Source organism: Pungitius pungitius, chromosome 18 (genome assembly GCF_949316345.1).
Source record: "Pungitius pungitius chromosome 18, fPunPun2.1, whole genome shotgun sequence".
In the NCBI taxonomy this organism is placed as follows: domain Eukaryota; kingdom Metazoa; phylum Chordata; class Actinopteri; order Perciformes; family Gasterosteidae; genus Pungitius; species Pungitius pungitius.
Window position 1 is genome coordinate 8,852,420 of NC_084917.1, and position 20,626 is coordinate 8,873,045.

A 20,626-nucleotide genomic window follows, 5' to 3' on the forward strand; every position below is an offset into this window, starting at 1 on the left:
AAATTCTACATACATTGGATTTAACCTGGTGTGAAATATTTAGCCATGCGTTTCCTCAATAATAACTCTTAAAGCAAGTGTTAAATAATGATCAATTATTATTATTCAACTAAGGCTCAAAGACCAGGGTATCATACACATCAACAGAGGTGAAATAATATATAATCACCAGTTAAGGATATCAAGTCTTTTCAACTTTTGCAATCACAGTTGCAGTCGAAAGTAAATACTAACTGGAAGCATTGCGGATCCCTGAAGAAAGAAACCTCTCTTAGAAGTTCTAAATCTGCGAGGAGATCCTGTTGTACGGATGCAGGGAGGTGCCCTTTATAATACGTCAGTGTGCTGCCATCTCTTGAATACGGATCACATTTGCTTGAAAAAACAATTTAACAGCAGGAAAGAAATACATCAGTCTGAAGCTATTGCTGTCAAGCTGTTTGAGCTGCTCACGAGCAGGACTCGACCTCACCTTTTGTCCTGTGGCTCTGGATGAGAACCATTTCAGCGTGACAGAGAGAGGATGTGTGTGTGTGTGTGTGTGTGGGGGGGGGGGTTGGCCAAAACGACCGTTTACAGAAATATATTATTGATATATATTTATTCTAAAAATACTGGATGGGATAAAAAGCAGAGGTTCCTACACCCGGCCATGTGTCACTTGCACAGTACCTGCCCCCCTCCCCCCCCCCCCCCCCCCACACACACACTGTGTGATGATATCACCTCCCAGTGCATTTTCAGATGAATGAGAGAGGCGGAGAGGATCGTGTATTTTCAGCCACACACCGTGCAGCCACCCCACGTACGTGCTCATACGGGGAGAGAGAGAGACAGAGAGGGAGAGAGGGAGAGCGGGGGAGAGAGGGAGAGAGGGGGAGACGTCGCTCTCTTTTTGTGCATCCTTTGCTCTGCACACGCGTGCGTGACATGCCGTCGGCTCCCGGAATCTCCATCAACTTTTTATGCACTGTTTTCGTCGTCGCATTCCCACCCTTCGCCGAGTCTTTGGAATGAGCCGTTTTCCCGTCTGCGCCGTTTCCATGCCAGCATGGGAACCGCCGTGTCCAAAAGGAAGCATTTAGGAAACGATGCGATATCCTCCGTGGCAGCAAAAGTTAGGTGAGTATAACCCGGAGCTCTGCGCCTTTCGAACCCAACCCAATGGCGGCCGGCTCGGGGGAGACCCGAGCCAGAAGTCGCCACGTGTGACAGTTGGATTCCCGGTGGCGCGTCGCTCGGTACAGATCGTCCTTTCCCCTGATGCGCAGAGAGGCTCTTTGAGCTTCTTTTCCCCCTCATCGCACGTCTGCAACACTGTCCCGTCTGGCCCGTTGCGTGCATCTTCTATTCTCTCTCTAAAAAAAAAAAAAACAGCACCCGTTGTGAGCGATAGATCATCTGAGGTCATCTCTAAATTCCCACAGGCTGTGTTTTATTCAGACTGCATTATAAGCCACGAGGCGTCGGTGCTTTTCCTGGTGTTGTGAACGAAGCATCATTGTGTAATGAAAGTCATGCAGAGGCAAAGCGAGGGCTGCTGTGACTCATGGCCGACTAACATTCTCTGACTTTGGTAGGCTGCCCCTTGAAATAGATCATCACGACGATCCATCGAATGTGCATCAAACAAAATAAATGCCATCTTCATTTCTTGAATGGTGATGTGAACCAAGATGCCTTTCTGTCTGGCCGCCATCGACCCGAGTGGCAGGATGCTGCTGACTTCACACCCTGGCGTGCCAAGGATCCAGTCGTTAAATGAATCAATCAATCAATCACTGCGATCGATTGTTTGCAGCGATCACAGGTCACAGAGAGCGGCGCCGGTAAGCGGCTGTTTCATTTATTCTGCGTGGGAAACAATGCCAAAAATGAGTGGGACTCGGGCTGTTTGGCTGCGATTTCACGCACACTAAAAGCCGCGCAACGACCCCCCTCGTTCATTGTACAGCGCCGCGTGGGTTGCGTTTCTGGCCCCGCGCGCAGTGATCGAGGCTCAACCGTCTCTACCCCGCGTGACCGAGGTTGAGCTGAAGCTGATGAGCACGTGCAGGCTGTGCGTGGCGTTGACACAGCGGACCCGTCCGTTCCCCCGGGGAGGCCCTGCTTGGGATTTTCAACTCAAGCAGTGTGTGACCTTGACTTGTGAAACGTCGCCCGACGTCCACGGCCGAGGGCTGGCGTGGCATTACGTCATCGTCTCACATGTGTCTCCCCCTCACGCTGCACAGTCCCCGTGTGAGCCGTCTTTGCATTCATCGCGTGTGTGCAGGAGTATTTCGTCTACGTGTGCCACCTTGAGATGAGAATGTGATGCTCATTCACAATGGCTAGTGACTAAGGAGGGTGTCCCAGCCACGAAACCTACTGTGTGTGTGTGTGTGTGTGTGTGTGTGTCTTTTTTCATCACATTTTCATCACTTTTTGGGGTTCTCACCCACCCAGAGAAGGACTCATTTTTCCAAGTTAATGGCAGAATGAGCATTGCCTCCATAGATGCAAACAGCTGCTGAATCACAGGATTAATCAGCCTGTCACCTGCACACAACCTCATACCTCGACGTCTCCATGCTCCGCCTCACACACAAACAGGTGTATAGTCCGGCCTGTATGCATACACTGCCCTCCCCATTTCCCCATACATCTACTCGCTTCCTTTCCACATTTATTCCCTTTTTACTAAACTGTACATATAAAAACTATTAAAGTGTATCTCATTTTCCTGACTTGTGTGGTTGTGCCAAGGCAAACAACAGACCATATGTGTGATTTATACTCGGGGGACCTTGTATAAATTTACCCAAAACTCCCTGACAAGACCATAGTTATCAATGGTAATGATGGTAATCCATCTATGCATTGCAAACCCTTGAGCCATCCTGGCATGACCCATCCTACCGATGTGTGTGCCAGATCAAAACATTTTTGACGGACAACCCACTTTGTTGTTGAGCTTGTTTGCATCACTCAACAGCTGATGCCCTCATCCGTAGGAAATTAATTCAAACAATACACAGGAAAAAAACTGTCATCATATGCATGTTTGTGGACTGCTGGTTATGAAACGGGTCACACTTTGCCCTGCAGCAGCTCGCGAGCGGCTGAGAGCGAGCGAGGGGGGGTCGGGGTGATATTAATTCCAATTTACACAGCAGAAGAAGCGAATGCTTTGATCTTTATATCGGGCTGTGGTGTGGTTTGGGCAGAGGGCGGCAATGGAAGATGAGGAAAGGTTTTTTTTTTTTTTACGGACAAATGAAAATGAAATATGGCGTCTCACTTCATTCGACAGGTGGTTCTTCAGTTTCTCATTGGTGGCGACTTGCATTCACTGTGTTCATGGGCGTGGACGGCTGTTAGGTTACTGATTCCAGCTCAACAAAAAGGGAGGCTGTGTTTCCTCTGAAGTTCTGAACAATCTGGTCCTTCTTTGCTAAAATCTTGCTTCATTTCAAGTCTTTGCCATAAATATGCTGAACGAGGCTCATATTATTGATATATGATTGGGGCTACAGCAGCGTTGGGTGATTGACTGTCTGCTATGGTGCATATTCATTCTTTTTCTTTTTTATTCTTTGATCATACAATATTTTTACAATAATGTGACATCTATTAATTTACTATTTAATTTGCAAAGAAAGACCTCTCGCTATGGTCACAAGTTTTAGAACAATTGAGCAAGCAGATCTTGAGTAAGGATTGTTTTATCAACGTTCAAGATCAAAGATAATATGTACAGGTGAAACTCGAAAAAATAGTATCGTGAAAAAGCTCATTACTTTCAGTAATTCAACTTAAAAAGTGAAACTATTAGTATATACACATATATATAGCCATAATCAAATTTAAATCAAATAAAGGCTTGAAATATCTCACTTTGCACGTAATGAGTCTATATGTTAGTTTCACCTTTTAAGTTGAATTACTGAAAGTAATGAGCTTTTGCACGATATTCTAATTTTTCGAGTTTCACCTGTATGTATTGTGCTTTGTTGGTTAAACTGTATGTTAAATGTGTGTAGGCAACTACAGTACGTTTGTGTGTCATTGTAGGTGGTAGCGTTTCGCCACTAGCGTACTGACATTTTTATCAGCTCCCAGATCAGGTGCCGTTTCCCCATTTGCCCCATAATGCAACACAATTTCAAGAACCGCAATTAACGTTCCCAGGTCCCTTTGGCCCGAAGCGCATGCAGGCGGCAGGCCTCTCAACACGTTTTTATCACCCCAGCTGTGCATTTCTGTGTGAGTGTGTGTGTGTGTGCGTTTGAAGGAAACCCAATTCAATTAGACCATCTGAGAGGAGAATTCGATTCCAGAGCATTAAGAGTGAGGAATCTCTTTGCTTGGCATCCCATTGTTTACAGTGGGGAGACGCCTGGGGATACGTCAACTCTGATGATGTTCAGTGGGAACACATCCAGGGGAGTGATGGCTTGTTTGAAGCCTCCAGCCGCTTGTGCGCTAAAAGATACACGGTCACAGCAATAAACAGCATGACAATCGACAAGGAAAAGGCATGAGATTAGATATGGGGTCAGTAACAGATGCAGCGTACTTGTGTGTCGGTTCTTTAACATGTTGACCTTTTAGTCAATTTTGTATGAAGAGCATCTATTAAAATCAAATTACAGTTTGAATTAAACAATGGTACAAAAAAGCACAACATTTTAACCAATTTATTGTATAAAATGGTTATGATTTATTTATCTGTTATCTTTGTTATCTGTACAACATTTTGCATCTAATTACATTGACTTTACGCTTTTTCCAACCATTTCATCTACTTTGATTTGACTCTCCTTGGACGACACATCGCTTGCTTAATGCGGGTGGAGCAAAAAAAAAAAAACAGTTTTAAAAGACGTCAAAGAAGAGGAGAAAGTAGCACTGGAAAAAGCAATGAGTCATGTTTCCCATCTGTATCTGCATTCGTGAGCACAAACCTGGAGAGACGGGAGATGAAAGGCTTGTTTACCGTTCTATAATGTCCCCGTCTGCCAAGTATCTCCTCATACACATTGTTCTGTGTGGATCCATTAAAAAGAGACTGCTCGGGTGTGTCGTCCGGCTGTGGAGGACACTTTTATGCGACTGTGAAGTGGTTAGTGAAGCTCATGGTAGAAAGTGTTTAAGGAGGGCGTTAAGGAGTGTGTGTAATTGTGTCTGACTCATTCGGCTTGCCGAGTGCTGCTAAGTACGCTGCCCACAGACCACGGACAAAATGTGCTCATGCTGCATCCATTCGCTCACTCAGCGGGAGCTTCGGGACGCGTGTTGCACTCGCAGCAGTCTGTGGTTCGAGTGACTCTATCCGAGACATTGTTATCATCCTTGTTGCATGACATTGGAGTTGGAGACAGTCTGATGGAATACAACAAAGTGACAAAGTGAAAGATTTAGAAGCAGTGATGAAAAAAGAAAAGAAATAAACGCCTAGAAAAAGTATCTGTTTTCTCGACCTGACCCGTGTACTTTTCTTTGTAGGGCCATGATGACGGAGGTCCCCTGACCTTAGCGACGTGCTACCTCAAACCAAGATGTTTATCCAAAGCTGAACTATGTGATTATTTTGTTCTCGCTGATCATCCCCTAACCTTTCCCAAGTTGTTTTTTTTAACCGCTGTGTTGTCACGTGACAGATGTTGGCGACAGATGAGAAAATACTTCAACGTGTCATTGTGGAAGGCAATAACAAAGAAGCAATTTGGGGCCCTGTCAGGCAGGGGGGGATGGGGATGTTTCCCAAAAAGCCCTGGTTGTGGTTTCAAGGACTCTGTGGCAGCTGATTTAACAGCTGGAAATATGGCCTCCACCGGCGATGTTATCAGGATACCCAACCTTCATCTATGTGAGACACACAACGAAGAAAGCACACGGGCCAGTTGGATGTTGTGAGTTGCACTACTGTAGAAACCAGAACAGGCTTTGCGAAGTAGCATGAAATATACAATTCGGGACAACTGCTTGTAATAACTAATGACACTCGTATGGGTGTGATACCCTATTCCATCGCTAACTCTCGTTTTCTCATTAACGCATAAAGCTGCCATCCTGGAGCGGTTTCTAAAACATTACAGCCATTACACTTTTTAAATGTCTCCTTAAGTTGTTCATCCTAAAGTGAAATATGTGGAAACAGATTACAACTGCACCTTTGAGGTTAAAGACTCCTCTCACAGAGCCCGCTCTCATCCGTCTCTGTAGTCTCTAATTTGATCTGATCTGAATCCAGCGTACTAAACCTGAACCTTTGCCATCCGCGTCACTGATGTCTGAAACATGACTCAGCGTATGGCATTTAATGGCCCTTCAGAAGCCACTTACGGGGTTGAATGACCCAGGCTTTCAGGGTTGAGTTGATACTCAAAAGAGGCAGATGTCCTTAGGACAGAAGCAGACTCGTTTGCGTCGCTTCCTTCCTTCCTTGGTTTCCTCACCGTTATCCCACCTTTCATTTTTATTATTCCCCCATTTTGCTGTACACTGGTCTCCTTTCCCTGCTGTAATCCCAACTCTCCACTTCAGAAACTCCCCTCCCTCACTCGCTCGCTCGCTTCTCTCCCCAAACCCCTGTCACATGTCTGAGTGCATGCAGGATGAATTTCACATCTGCCCGTCAGGCTCCTCTTCTCCGACTCTAACTTCACCACCGTCATTTTTCACGCGAGGCTGCAGGGTTTATCTCCCCTAGTGTCGCATGCACCTGTGTTCCTGACGCGTCGCGCTCACATATCATGTATGGAGTAGGTGCAAAAAGGCGATATGAGACACCCCAGAGGGAAGGTTTGTGAAACGGATGGATTGAGAGGCGCTCTGCTCCACCCGTTTCCGACTCGGTTTCCTCTCATGTATAATGGATGATGCGAGTCTCTTGCACCATTGTTTGTGGATTCTAATCAGAGTGCCCGGCCTCTTGAATAATAAAACAGGAGTGTAAAATGAAAATGTCTCAGAGCTTTGGAGGAACACCTGCTGATTGCATCGTAGACTACATTCATCACAACTGTCCTTAACTCGGCTTGTCACGTTTCTGAACATTTACACAAAAACACACAGAGACAAACAATTCATCTCTTGAATACATTGTACGTAGAGGCTGACAGACGCACAAAGCCAAGTGTTGTACACACAGAAACATCAAGGCTTGTAACTCTAAGAGGACACCTGCATATTTCCACCTCTCCACCTTTCATTCACCAGTGTCTACATGGTTCATAAGTCTTAAACCAATGTGTGTTTAATCCATTTACACCAAACTAACAAGCCAGAGATATATTAGTAATATGATAGTATCACAGCATAATATTAGTCTACCAGTTGGTTTCTGGGACCGCGGGGAAACTACAGTATGAAGTGTAAGCTACAGTATATTACACTGTGATAGAGTACTTCATGGTTCTTTTGCATGCACTAGCCTGGAGCTCTCACAGAAAGTTTCCACCACTAACTAATTAGGAATAATGAGGAGGTGAGGGTGTCAAAACCTACGCAATTACTCATATGTATTCACGAAGGATCAATATCGAAGGCAAACAACAGTTTCCCAAATAGGCCACAGCAGAAATGTCTACTTTGTCAGTAACGGATTAATATGGCAGCTATGATATTATGTTATTAACTTGAATAATAAAGTCATAGTGATACCGTCAACCATGTAGCCTTATTAATGTGTTGTTGATAAAGCGGTAGCAGGGGTAAAACGCATTGGTCTCAACTGGGCTCAGTTTGAACAAGAAAACTCTGTGTGAGAGAAGGAAAGATGAATGTTAGGTGAAAAGTCACCCTTCACTGCACTCTCTTTGCTGCTCTTACTGTGTGCGCCTGCTGCGTTGGACAGGCTTTAATAATTGACAGAGCTGCCGAGCAGGAGGTCGGTTACCCACAGATTCACCTGTATTCAGGGGATTCGTTTGCAGTCGCCTCCAACTTCAGCTATGTTGGGATAGAGGACACTTTCCTGAATGGATGCAAACGGGGTGATATTGTAACTGCAGTCGTAACACCAGGTAATGTTTCATTTTGAAGATGCACAATGCTTTTTACACCAGGTTGTGTTTTATTGATGCAAGTGGTCTTGGAAGCACTAAGTCTTGGATGCTACTGGTTAATTTAACTATAGCTGAATAAAAAGGTTAGAAGCTGCAGTATTTCCTCCGAGAACATTATGTCTCACATGATCATGATCTTTATAATAGGAGTAACTTATAATCAATAGCATGCAGTATTACAGTTACTTTAACCGCTCTCCTTTCCTCTCCTCCCTCTTCTCATTCTTAATTGATGTCATGTAGTTATTCCTAATAGTCACTGCTGCGCCTCATTCGCTCTTGGTTGATATTGAAAGCACATCTTCAGAATGATTTGTCTTTCTTTGTCTGCCCAGTCTCACTTTGCTCATTTTCCTCCCCTGTCACACACAGGAACATTAGGAGGTCACTCTCATTCAATTGCGAGACCAGGGGCTTTTCTATTAAAAGCTGGAGCCCTCAGAGACCTTGGAGTTTTAGTTGTAAGTGCGTATTATTTCTATGTGTAAGTAAAAGAAAGACCATGGAGGGGGGGAAAAAAAAAGAGCCAAGCACCAGATGTAGTACTGTCGCCATGGCGCTCACAGCATCCATTTTCCTTCAGTGGTTGTCAGAGTTGACTATTTTTCTTGACACAAATACACAGTTTACATCCGCACATGTATGAAAGAAGGACACAGGCATATGTATGGCCTGGGTCATACTGAGAATCCAAGTTGAACAATCCTTCACTCCACAGTATCTCCTCTGACTGTAAGTCTGAGGCTGCCTGAAGTGTGGAGATAAAGCCGCTGCATCTTTAATCTGTGGGTGGCCCGAGCCCAAAGAATGCAATTAGGTTTATAGTTTACAGTTCTCCTGTTCTCGCTCGTCTCTACCCTTCCATTTCCTCTCCTTTCAGCTCACCCATACTTTCCCTCCATGAATAACGTCTTTATGTGTGTCGTGTGTCCCCACAGAGCAGCGCGAGCATTTGGAGAGTACCTGTCCCACACACACCCTGAAAACCGAAACGGATCAGGTCAGCGTCTTAGACATCCTGCCATTTGTCCATCCCTCTGTCCTGCCCTGCCCCTTCATTCTTGATCTTTACTCCCTCTTGGTCCTGGTTCACCCCATCCTCTGTGAAAATGCAAGGCTGTGATCATCAGTGTTCAGTTTAGTACAATAGCTGGTAACCAGATCAAGATGATACTTTCCTCTGTGTCATTCTCAGAGATACTTTACCTATTTTCCCGCCATTCTAGCTCATCTTCTGTGTGAAACCTTGGTGGGTCCCGACCCCGAGTTGCTGAGTGACACGATAAGCCCGAACAACAACAACAACCACCTTCATCTCTGCTCCAACGCCACCAAGGGCCGTGAGGACAAACGGGAGCCCGTCCTGGTAAAGACCCCCCTGGGCTTACTCCAGCCTCCGCCCCCTTCCATCACCATCTCTACCAAAGCGTCTCGACTGTCCCTCGAGCGCAGCTTCTCGGCAGAGGAAGACCAGCAGAAGTGCGTGGCGTGCCCCCTGCAGCCCGCCCGCGTGTACACCATCACCACCCAGCGCGGCATGCTGATGAGCAGCGGCCGGGGCAGCAAGGAGAGCCTAGAACTGGACGTCCTGAAGGAGAAATCGGGGAGTGGCGGGTCGGGATCCAGAGGTGGCTTGATCCAGCCCTCCACCTCCCCTTCCTCAACATCGTCGTCTCCAACTCAGTACCACCACTCCGGCGCCGGCGGCCGCGGCGCCAGCCACCACCACCGGAACCATCACGACCACGGCAGCCGCAGCGCGGCGAGCGGCAGCGGCAGCAGCGGCAACCTGCAGCTGCAGCAGCAGCAGTCGCTGTCCGTGGCCGGATCCCACTCCCATCACGGAGCACACCACCACGGCCACCACCATCACCTGTCTCAGCCGCCGCTGCAGACCTCCGTCAGCGCGCACAACATCCGCGGCTGGGGCGAGGGCGGGAAAGGGGAGGCGGAGTGCAGCGGGCTGGCCTGCGAGTCGTGCGGCGGCGCCCCGTCGCGGAGCCAGGGCTCCCTGGATCTGGAGAGCGCGAACCGAGAGGCAGGCAAGCAGCACCGACGCCTAGAGCGGATGTGGAGTGTGGACCGGTTGACTGGGCTGGAGAGAGGTGAGAGGGCGGAGGACACAGAGCGAGGGAGAGGCGCTGGATTCCAACCCGGGGGGGGGGTTATTGTTTGGACAAGAGAGGAAATAGAATTTGACCAATTGGAATAGGTTGCCTGAATGCATTTTGCTTTGTTGAAAACAATGGATCCATTTATACTTATTTCCCCATTAGGTTAGTGAATGGAACAGTTTATTGAGCTATATCTGGGTTCAAGTATTTCCGTTTGTGGAACTTTAAGGACCAATTCAGTGAAAACAAGCACACTTAACAGCCTGTGAGGTTTTGTAAGGAATACGTAACTTTTGCAATTTTAAGTTCAAGGTTTAATACCAGTGTAATGAGACAACTAAGAGTAGCCATAAGTCTGGATGACAGTGAAGTTAAATCTATTTCTTCTCTGAGGGGTTGTTGTTGGATGTGACATGGTGGTCTGTATATCAGACTCTTTGTCCCCCCGTCTCTCTCCTCTGACGTCTCCTTTGTGTGTCTCCCTCGCTCCATTTGTGGAGTGGTGGACTGTGAAGTGCTGTCGCTGGTTTTGTGCTTCCATATTCCTAATATTTTTATTTCAACGTTTACCAATATGGCACATGGATTCTTCTCTTCCGTTCACTTAACCCTAGAATGATCCTTTTTCTCTCTTATTGCAGAGGACACCAACTGGTTCCCCAAAGAAAACATGTTCAGCTTTCAAACTGCCACAACAACAATGCAGGCGTGAGTGTCCAACCTTCAAGCACACATGCATCTGACGTACACACAAACCATATGCAGACACAGTCACATGGATGGTGAATGAATGTTCAGGCTGGTGTGAGCGCGTGTGTGTGTGTGTGTGTGTGTGTATGTGTGTTTGTTAACACACCGTACTGGTGACTCATCTGAGGCCATAAACTGCAAACTACATACTTAACATTACCGCAAACCATTTTTTCCAAAGCACGCTATAGGTTTAAGATTTATATCCACCTTTCCAAGCTGGTATTCATTTTCATTTCAGTAAACTATAAAAAACAGCTTGCAGACCCTTAAAGTTCACTCGAGGGGGACAATCCATCATATTGAATACTTGTTGTTAAAGTTGAATAATTGCTGCACGGTAGAGCGGTTTTATGCGGGGTTCCTTTTTTTTAAAGCCCACCTTGAGGACCATTTGACGTAAGCATGCTCACATGGTCTATAATGACTATGCCAAAACACGTGGCAGTTTAGCAAGCATGTTTACCATGTTACCGCTTACTGAAGCAACATTATTAGTTTTGCAGGTCTTTTTTATTTTTTAATGAAAGTATTGGAAGAACTGCATGTACCGCATTTTGACCCGATGGTGGCGGATGAAACGTCACAGGATCACCAGAGTAATTAGAGTTCATACATCCAAGAGTTGTTGAGATATTTTAGTCTGGACCAAAGTGAACAACAGCCCTTTTTTGAAATCATAATTGAATGGCAGTAATGTAACATTTATGCAGCTGGAAGTTCATTGGCCAAAGTGAGTAAAGAAAGTGTGTGTGTGTGTGTGTGTCTTTTCCTGTCAACACACACCTCTCTTTCTCTCCCAGTTCTTCCTCTCTGTTGTGTGGACTCATTGCACGCTGGGGCTAAACTATGTTTTTTCTTTCCTCTCTCTCTCTTCTTGCATGCCAATTAATCGTGGGGCACTCAAACAGGATATCGTAAGTATACTTCCATGCCCGCTTCCTATTTTTCCCACTTTTCTTTTCCAGATTATTGAGTTTCAACTGACAATAAACTGACGAGAACTAGGAAAAAGTAGTGAGAACTAGTGAGTGTGTGTTGTTCTGGCCTGGAAATCATTAAAAGTCAAATAATCATCTAACATTTATTGATTGTCAGTGAGAAGCCTAGTCAACACAAATAATTTTACATGGGGGGGGAAATTGAGTTACAGGATGCAACAGTAGGTAGGAAGTCCGTTGTGAATCACGGCAGCAGAGACCAAAATAAAGACAGCAAAGGGTCCATTTCAGCATTTGGCTGACAGAACTCTATCAGCTCACATCCACCCGGCTGTCCGGTCGGTCTGGCCCACTAACCCAACCTTACATTAGACACAGCAATAGGTTGTTCATTTAATATTTGTGAGGCAGTCCTGTTTGAAGTGCTGTAAAACCGCCTCAACCGCCGTCCCCAATTATCACTCAATCTGTGCTGGCTGACTTTCGGCGTGTTTGGAACTGATTGTGGCAATAATGGCTCTGGAGAGATTTGTTGACAACAAGTATTTATGGTGCTAGCATGGGATCCCCGGTGCTTGTAGTTTAAGAAGAAGTCAGCTATGTGTTAATCATAAAGTCAAATACACCTCGGTAGGTCTCCAGTGTGATATTTGAAATAACATAATTAAATAAATAATTCCTATGGTCGATGGTGAGCTGAGACGTGGGTTAAGATAAAGGTGATAACATTGATGAGAGTAATAATGTATTACACATATATCAGGACACGTTTTGACATTTCATACTGCACAACCCCTTCTCTTAACACAACCCACCTACCTAAACCCCAAAAACCCAGGCTGCTTGTATGCGTATTAGAGTTCTTTGTATGATGACTGAGCTCTTTTATTCCTTTAACCCGCTTTACTACGTTCCATGATTTAGCCAGTCAGTAAACTAGGTTCAGCATGGCTGGAGATGCTCTACCTGGCTTTGTCTCTGTCTCTGCTATGCATAGATATTCATCAGCTTCACAAGGTTACTGAGTCACACATTTCCTGATTAACAACAATAAGTAATTCTCTTGAAAAAATAATTAGACATCAACAGTGAGACGCTTCACGCCATGTTTGTGCTTTGACGTATCCAGTGGTCTCTTTCTGTGAGCCTGAATGGTTTCAAAAGTTGAACAATGACTTTAATGAACAGCTTGCAGTCAACCTTTCACTTCGGGAATCACACCTCTACATTTGAAAATAATTCACAAACATGAAAAACTGAGACTGTACAATATTTCAAGTAGTGCAGGTACTGTAACCCAATGGCTTGCAGGTGCATTCAAGTCTCAACATTCCTTTAGGCCGCATATCATAATATACAAAAGGTACCCATGACTGATTCTGTTCAAGAAACATACATTTCCCCGAAAAAAACAAACAAAATAATTATCTCCGAAGTATGCAAAGACACACAAGGTCACAAGATTAGCGGCTCTATTGTATGATGGATTATACCACATGCAGACTGGCACATTAGTTACAGGGGGATGAAAAGAAAATAAGATGATGTGCTTGGACTCACGGGTCTAGCTGCTGCCTGCCCACCTACCTCAGCCTCCCCTTAACAGCCAAATAGACCCTGCAGCTAAAAGCCCTGGAATCAGACCCCCCTTTACCGTCCTACCCTCATCCCTTTAATACTGTGCCACGTCCCGGCAGGGCTTTCTGGGGATTTGTGCAGATAAAAAGCAGAATGAGGGCGCAGAATTTCTCCCAAGTCCTCCAGCGGTACGCAGCTGCACCTTTCAGGGTTTGCTTGGCTTTGTGTGCGGTTTGCACTTGTTTCTGGCTATGCAATAACTTATTTACTCCCACATCTAATCGGACTAAGACAAAGAGTCCCAACGTGGCCTTTCGAGGTGAGGGCGTCAGCAATTTTGAAACAGGATGTGCTTACCCCATAACTTGCTACGGTGCCCAAATTTCAAGGCCGGATTTTTACCGCCACTCACATTAAATAAAAGAGCGTCATTCATAGACAAAACTGAAAAGGTCAAAACGGGTCCTTAATGTACGAGTGGTTTTATAAAGGTCAGATGGATCTCACCATGGTCAACTGCTTTTGTAGAAACATTTTGTTGTGTTGCACAATGTGACATTAATTCAGAAAACTTCAGTATTCAATCCCCAAATACAAGTTATGTTACTGCAGCATTCTGCCACTGGACAAAACTAAAAAAACGGTAAGTTCGTATTTGCCTAAAAACAGATTGTTGCAGAACTTCCGACATCAGTAACAAGTTCAGAAACTCTCCCACACGGTGGCAGATGGTGAATGTGACACCATGCATGCAGTACATCTCAGTTCCTTTGACATCTCAGTCCATCTGCAGCGTCACAGCATTAAGGTTCAGTGTTATTTCATCATTGATTGAAAATGTGTAAAAATAGCAGAAAGTTTTACAAACAAATTGACTACTAAAATCATTTGGAAAATTCATCCAACTAAAAACCTTTGCTTAAAAGGAAGATCATCATGTGCCGTGTCCCTAACAGCCAGTATTTAATTTTAATTGTATTATTGCCTTTCTTATTCTGTCTTTTTGACCATTAAACAGGATCAAATGGGAAAACCAGCTCAAAGAATATAGAATATAATATAGCTACTCACGACACATACAGTATGTGTTGCATTCCTGACTTGATGGCAGTTTTTTGGCCATCTACATTTTTGGAATTTTGTTTCACTTCAGTCTTGATGGCAAAGTTAAGGCAATAAAAACCCCAGTGCGGATGAAAAACCTCTGACCAGTGTTTGCGAGTGTATCAGCATTACCGTAAAGATGTGTTCTAAGCTAAAAAGCTGTGCAGGAATAATACCTTTTTGCAGAGGTGTGGACTCGAGTCATGTGACTTGGACTCGAGTCAGACTCGAGTCATGAATTTGATGACTTGAGACTCGACTCGACAAAACGTACAAAGACTTGCAACTCGACTTGGACTTGAACACCGATGACTCGTGACTTGACTTGGACTCGAGCCTTTTGACTCGAGAAGACTTGCTACTTCCCATGAAAACTGGGGGAAAACATTTTCACACCACCGCGCCGCTCTGTTTATCTGCATCTGTCAAAAAAATGTGCGCCACCTGTATGCAGAGAGCGCGCGCTGCCTGAACAACATCCAATCACTGCAGTCCATTTGACCGTATCAACGAGACAGCTCGTTCATGGTTACAAAAATCGGGATTCTTGAACCCGGATTCAGACTCCGATGGAAATCCTCGCCAACATTATGTCAACGTCCGTTTTAAAGTAGTGTAATGAGCTGAGTTAAAGTTATTAGTTAATCAGTTATGCAGATGTTGCATGTGTTCACGTTATGCTCTGTTACCAGCTGTAGTTACGCGAGACAACCCGAGTTTTGGGGGGCCGTGTATGCGGAAGTGTTCGTTCGGCGTGGTGACGGCCAACAGTGACCGAAGTTGAGTTGTTTTATATAAATAAATGCAGCGGAGTTGCAAGCCAGTCATCGCCTCCTTATTTACGCTGCAGCATTGGGGTGAGCGTTACAGCACTATAACACAGTCACAGTCCATCCACCATTACCCTTCCCTTCGTAGTCTAGGTCTGTGAGGCAGCGCACCATCACCCAGGGTTCCCCGTCCCCACTATAATAAAATGACACGAAATGACTCGAAACTAAAATGGTACGACTTGTGACTCGACTTGAGACTTGTTGGCTTTGACTTGTGACTCGACTTGGGACTTGCTTCGTCTTTGACTCGACTTGACTCGGGACTCGAGGGCAATGACGTGAGACTTGCTTGTGACTTGCCTAACAGTGACTTGTTCCCACCTCTGCCTTTTTGCATTGTAGTTTTCCAAGTACCAGATCCTCATCCCAACTGAGACCACGTTTAGGACCATTGTTATGAACAGCTTTGCACAAAGAGAGTAAAAGAGACAATTCAGCATCGCTCTGAATCGTCTGAAATCTCAGAGTGCTTATTACTAGAAAAGTAAAATTTGTAGGATTTCATGGAATCTGACATTACTTAAGTTTTTGATTTACATACATTATTATGACTCTCTTCTTCAAATAAAGACATTGAGAATTTGGAACATGGGAAGGCAGCAACAAATCAAGCGAAAGTAAAATGTGAAAACAGATGGGAGCACGAACGGGAGAGGAGATGGAGTCCTGGCGTTATTGAGCATCGGAGAAGCACATAGGATGAAAGGGGGAGGTTCTGTCAGATGGTCTTTGGTTGGAAGAGGAGGAGGTCGTGGTTCCCTCACATCGCCCCTCTGACTAAATCTCATAAACTGTGTCCACACGCTTCCTTTGTGGGCAGCTGAGCTTTAAGCACAGGGCATTCAGGGTATGATAGGATACTTTTCTCAAAGTACAAAGTAAGCAACCGGGATGTTGTTTATCTGTAATTAGACCAGAATTATATCAGACCGTGTATTTGCGTGTTGCAATGTGTGATGCTCGTAAAATGTAGCGTTTGATGTTGCTAGTTAACTGTTGTTTTGCTGACATTTTTATGTGGGCAAACCAAGGACAAAGAACCCACAACCTATTTATTTTTCCTTTTATGTTCCTACAATATTTATGGGCTTCTCAACCACCAAAAAAAAAGACAGAAGACAAAAGACACACACACACACACACACACCACATGCTGAGATCATTAATCACGTGTGTCGGTATAAGGCTTGGTATAAGGAAAATGTAGATGCACCATGGGAGGGAGTCCAAAAGATAAAAGTATGTTTATCTGGGTCTCTTGCATAGAACATCATGTCAGGATCAGGCAGAAAGCCACAGACAAGACCATTCAAACACCATTTCTTTGTTGTCATTAAAACACACTAAATGGATCTTAAGGGGAACATGGTAATCGAAAGCCTCCATTTAAAACGACTTCTAGACTGCAAATGCATGGTGTTGTCACGATGTTACTGTTGCTAGGAGACTTTTAGAAGGCTCAAAACCTTGCATATTGAAAACAACGGGGTTTTAGCCGATCCAATCAGCATTTGTACACCTGCATCTCTTCTGATGAATGTAAAAACATGTTATCTTGTAAAACATCGTTGGCTTCAATGAGACACAGCAGTGCAGACTCTTATATTTGAATAATGAGGATAAAAAAAGCCTGCTTTGTGATTCAGGAGATTTAAATCAACGATGCAAAACGTGTTGTTTGATCTTGTAATCAGCAGCAGATATAGCCTGGCCGATAATTAGCCGGCCCATATCTTTTAACTAAGACATCCAGGCGAAGCCACAGGCCAGTGTACGCGTTGTGCTCTTAAGCAACGCCAGCATTATTGCAGCATTATTTAAATTGACAGTGGAGGTATGTTCGGGTCCTTCGCCTGTAGGTCAATGTTATTCATTCTACACTTTTAACTAAAACAGGCTTTGAGGGAAATTAAAAGGCAGTCTCAAATAAGTTATTTTAGAAATATGTTGACCAGTATGAATTAGGCTCTAAAATATAAATAAAAAGTGAATCAGGCATGAACTTCACAGCTAAATTCCACCTGTGTTAAACACACACAGACCCAACAAATCAACACTGACCAACGAAGCACCACTCATGCATAATGGCTGGATAACCTCCCTCTGATGAGTCCTAGTTTCCTCAGATGTACAGTAGTTCTGCTCGGAGCAGATAAAAATCAGGAAAATACTTGGAGGGTTTCCCTTCTGGCTGTTGTCACATGAACATATCTCCTCTGACTCAATAATCTACACTATAAAAGGACACAAATAGGTACTTTGGCGCAACATTACGCCCACAATGCTCTGCTGACAAGTATTTTCCACTTACATTGAGGAAATTAGTAAATGTGCCTGTAATTATCTCTTATTTCTATTATCGATGTGTAACCTCTTTTAGTAGAAATAGAAGCTTAACATTAAACTTTGTCCTTTCTTGCTTTGTTTTTGTGCCGCCCACCCCTCCCTCCCTCCCTCCCTCTTTCTCTTCTTTTTCATTTGGGTTCTTCCTCTGTCCTCCGTCATCCCTCTTCTGCCTTGATTTCTCTACCCACAGGAACTTCCGGAAGCATCTTCGGATGGTGGGCAGCAGGAGGATGAAAGCACAGAGTGAGTCAGAGATCTGTGTGTGTGTGTGTGTGCTTGTATGTTTGCTCAAACTGACTGTGATTTAGTTCACCCCAACATCATCTGTGTGGTTTTTTTCATGTTTTCTGGTGTGTTTTTTGCATGTGTGTGTGTGTGTGTGCGTGTTGCTGCTCTGTTGGGATTCGTGATGCTCTATTGCATTTCTTTGAGGATTATTTGGTCCGTCAGTGTGTGTCTGTGATAATGAGCCAGCGACGCGAGTCTGCGCATGAATGTACGATTGTGTAGGTGATCTATTCCTGTTGCATTTGCTTTGAATGTCCAGCTTTTTCTTTCTTTTTGATTTGTTATAAAGTTTAAAGAGAAAAGACTAAATGACATAAAGCAACGGGATGAATGGTTGAGATGAAGTGGTCTTTCTATAAGAGATGATGTCGATAATCTATAGATTCGTCCTCGTTGTGGTTTAGATATTTGCTGATGGCATTGGCGATTTTGTTATTCAACAGGTCTGTAACCTGCCCAGTATTTTTGCCCTTTAGAGGAAATGGTGAGGGACAAAGTCATCTTAACAATGAAATGAACAAAACATTAGGTTAAAGTGTATGTTACATTTAGAAGTTATGAGACCAGAAACTTCATTCTTAAAATTACACGTTATGTACGAATCATGGTGACAAATGTCAAAGCCTGATGAACAAAATGTGTCTACTGTGGTTATAAGGTCATTATATCAAGTATTTTGTGAGTTTACAAGAACCCAATGAAAACCCACATTAATAAATATTGTACCATAGCAGATTTCTGTTTGACATTTACTAAAACCCCAAATCGTATCAATGCTGTAATGTCAACTTCTTCCAGCACTCATGCTCTGCCTGCTGTGAGGAATAACGCTTTCTCCTCACACCTCTGTATGGCATCGGATGAGGGGGACTGACAAAAAAACAAAAATAAACTGGATCAATCTGGCTAATCAAAGGGAGTCAGTGTCAGCAGCAAAATTAACAGAGAAGCCAAATGAAGTGCCTTGAGGGACACTGTTGATTAGCCATGTCAAGTACTTAAAATATGTCCAATAAACAGCCATCAGTCTTCAAAGCACAGCTGATTTTTATCGACGATCAGCAAATCATTGAGACAAGCAGCGTCCTTTTAAACCCACATTGACTGATGGTAAGCAGCAGGACCCGCTGTGATGTCAACATACATGATCGTCAGCACACGTGTTTGTTTGTTGTACATACGGGCATTTGTCTGTGCAGAGGGAGGCCGCCGTCTGTACACTCTCTGTGAGCTGCTTTTGCTTCTCCACTCTGGTGTTTTTGGTTGGTGAGTGTGTGGAGGAAGCAGCCCGTTCGCAGGCGTGTTAGTGTGTGTGTGTGTGTGTGTGTGGCGCGCACGTGTGTGACTATCTCTCCCCGCCTGCAATATAGCCTTCGCTGAGCGTAGATCGAAGAGTTTCAGCCGTTCCTGGAGTGACCCCACACCGGTCAAGACTGACTCTCCTCATGAGCCCAGAGACAGTGAGTTAACACGGACTCACGCACGTGCACCCGCCTGCACACAGACACACACACACACTGAGGCACAAAGCGCACAGTGAAGGACAAACATTTGGTGCAACTAAAAACATGGAAATGGGTTTTAACTTTGAAGCAAACAATCACGTTACAAAACGGTGTAAATGTATAATTGTGCCTGTTAAGTTGCGAGTTGGTATTTCCTAGCATGCCCTCCTCAGAGAAGAAAAAGTATAAAAACTGCCCTGGACATGTCAGACCATGTAAATAAAACTACTTCAAAGCAGTCATATCACCATAACTGCCAGAGAAAGCATGTCCTTTAGCTAACAAGTGTCCTCTTGTTCTCTGGTACTTATAATCTAAAAAAAAGCTGCAGTAAAACGTATGAACCATTTACTCCGTGTGCCGTTATAAATAAGCCATCTGAACCCGTGTGACCTCACATCTTGACTGGCACATTGATTATGGTTTGAATTGGCTTTGCGCTCACGCAGTACTTTTGTCATTAATTTATTTCCATACACAGCTGGCTCATGTGGAGTTGAAAGCCACTTAGCAGCGTTTCAGCTATAAGCGGAAAAAAGGTCTGGTAATCATCACTTTGATTTACCAGCTGACCTCAAGTACAGGTGGACGTACAGCACGGCTTCTTAAACGAAGGTCAACCAGACGGAAAAAAATGCAAAATTCTGTTCACAGTTACTGCCGACCGCGAAAGTCTGAAGAACAGCAAATGAGTGCTTTGTGCAAATAAGAAAGAATTTGAGGGGTTTCCAGTTTTGGAATTTCCTACATTCATCCAACATTGAATCAGCAGGAAATATTGTTCATCGCCAGTACATTGGCTTAATGGTTGTTACTTATTAGTTTGTAATGTCCTTCCTCTAAATCTAAACATATCTTTTGATTATGATGTGGCTAATTTAACTTAGGGTTGAAATGCAAGCACAACATGTAATGTTATGTCACTTTCTTGACGGCCCTCACCATGGCAACACTTGAGCGGACGGCTCTGAGCTACCGGTAGGAGCTACAGCACAGCAACCGTGTTTACTGGAGGCGCCGTTGTTCAGGACATTATCTGCTTTACGTGGCACACGAACGCCATACCGAGCGTGTTGTTGTTGAAATGCAGTTATTGTGAGTCGCTTTGGGTGA

General features: G+C 44.4%; 1 protein-coding gene across 1 annotated transcript in view; it reads left to right on the plus strand.

The window, feature by feature from the left end:
- Nucleotides 1–777: 777 nt before the first annotated feature.
- Nucleotides 778–20,626, plus strand: part of nsmfa (NMDA receptor synaptonuclear signaling and neuronal migration factor a) — a 28,690-nt gene continuing 8,841 nt past the window's right edge. The window contains 6 exon segments of the mRNA XM_062558823.1: nucleotides 778–1,122; nucleotides 8,993–9,054; nucleotides 9,281–10,159; nucleotides 10,810–10,882; nucleotides 17,911–17,963; nucleotides 19,379–19,468. Coding sequence (XP_062414807.1) covers nucleotides 1,052–1,122; nucleotides 8,993–9,054; nucleotides 9,281–10,159; nucleotides 10,810–10,882; nucleotides 17,911–17,963; nucleotides 19,379–19,468 — 1,228 coding nt within the window. The 5' untranslated portion in view covers nucleotides 778–1,051.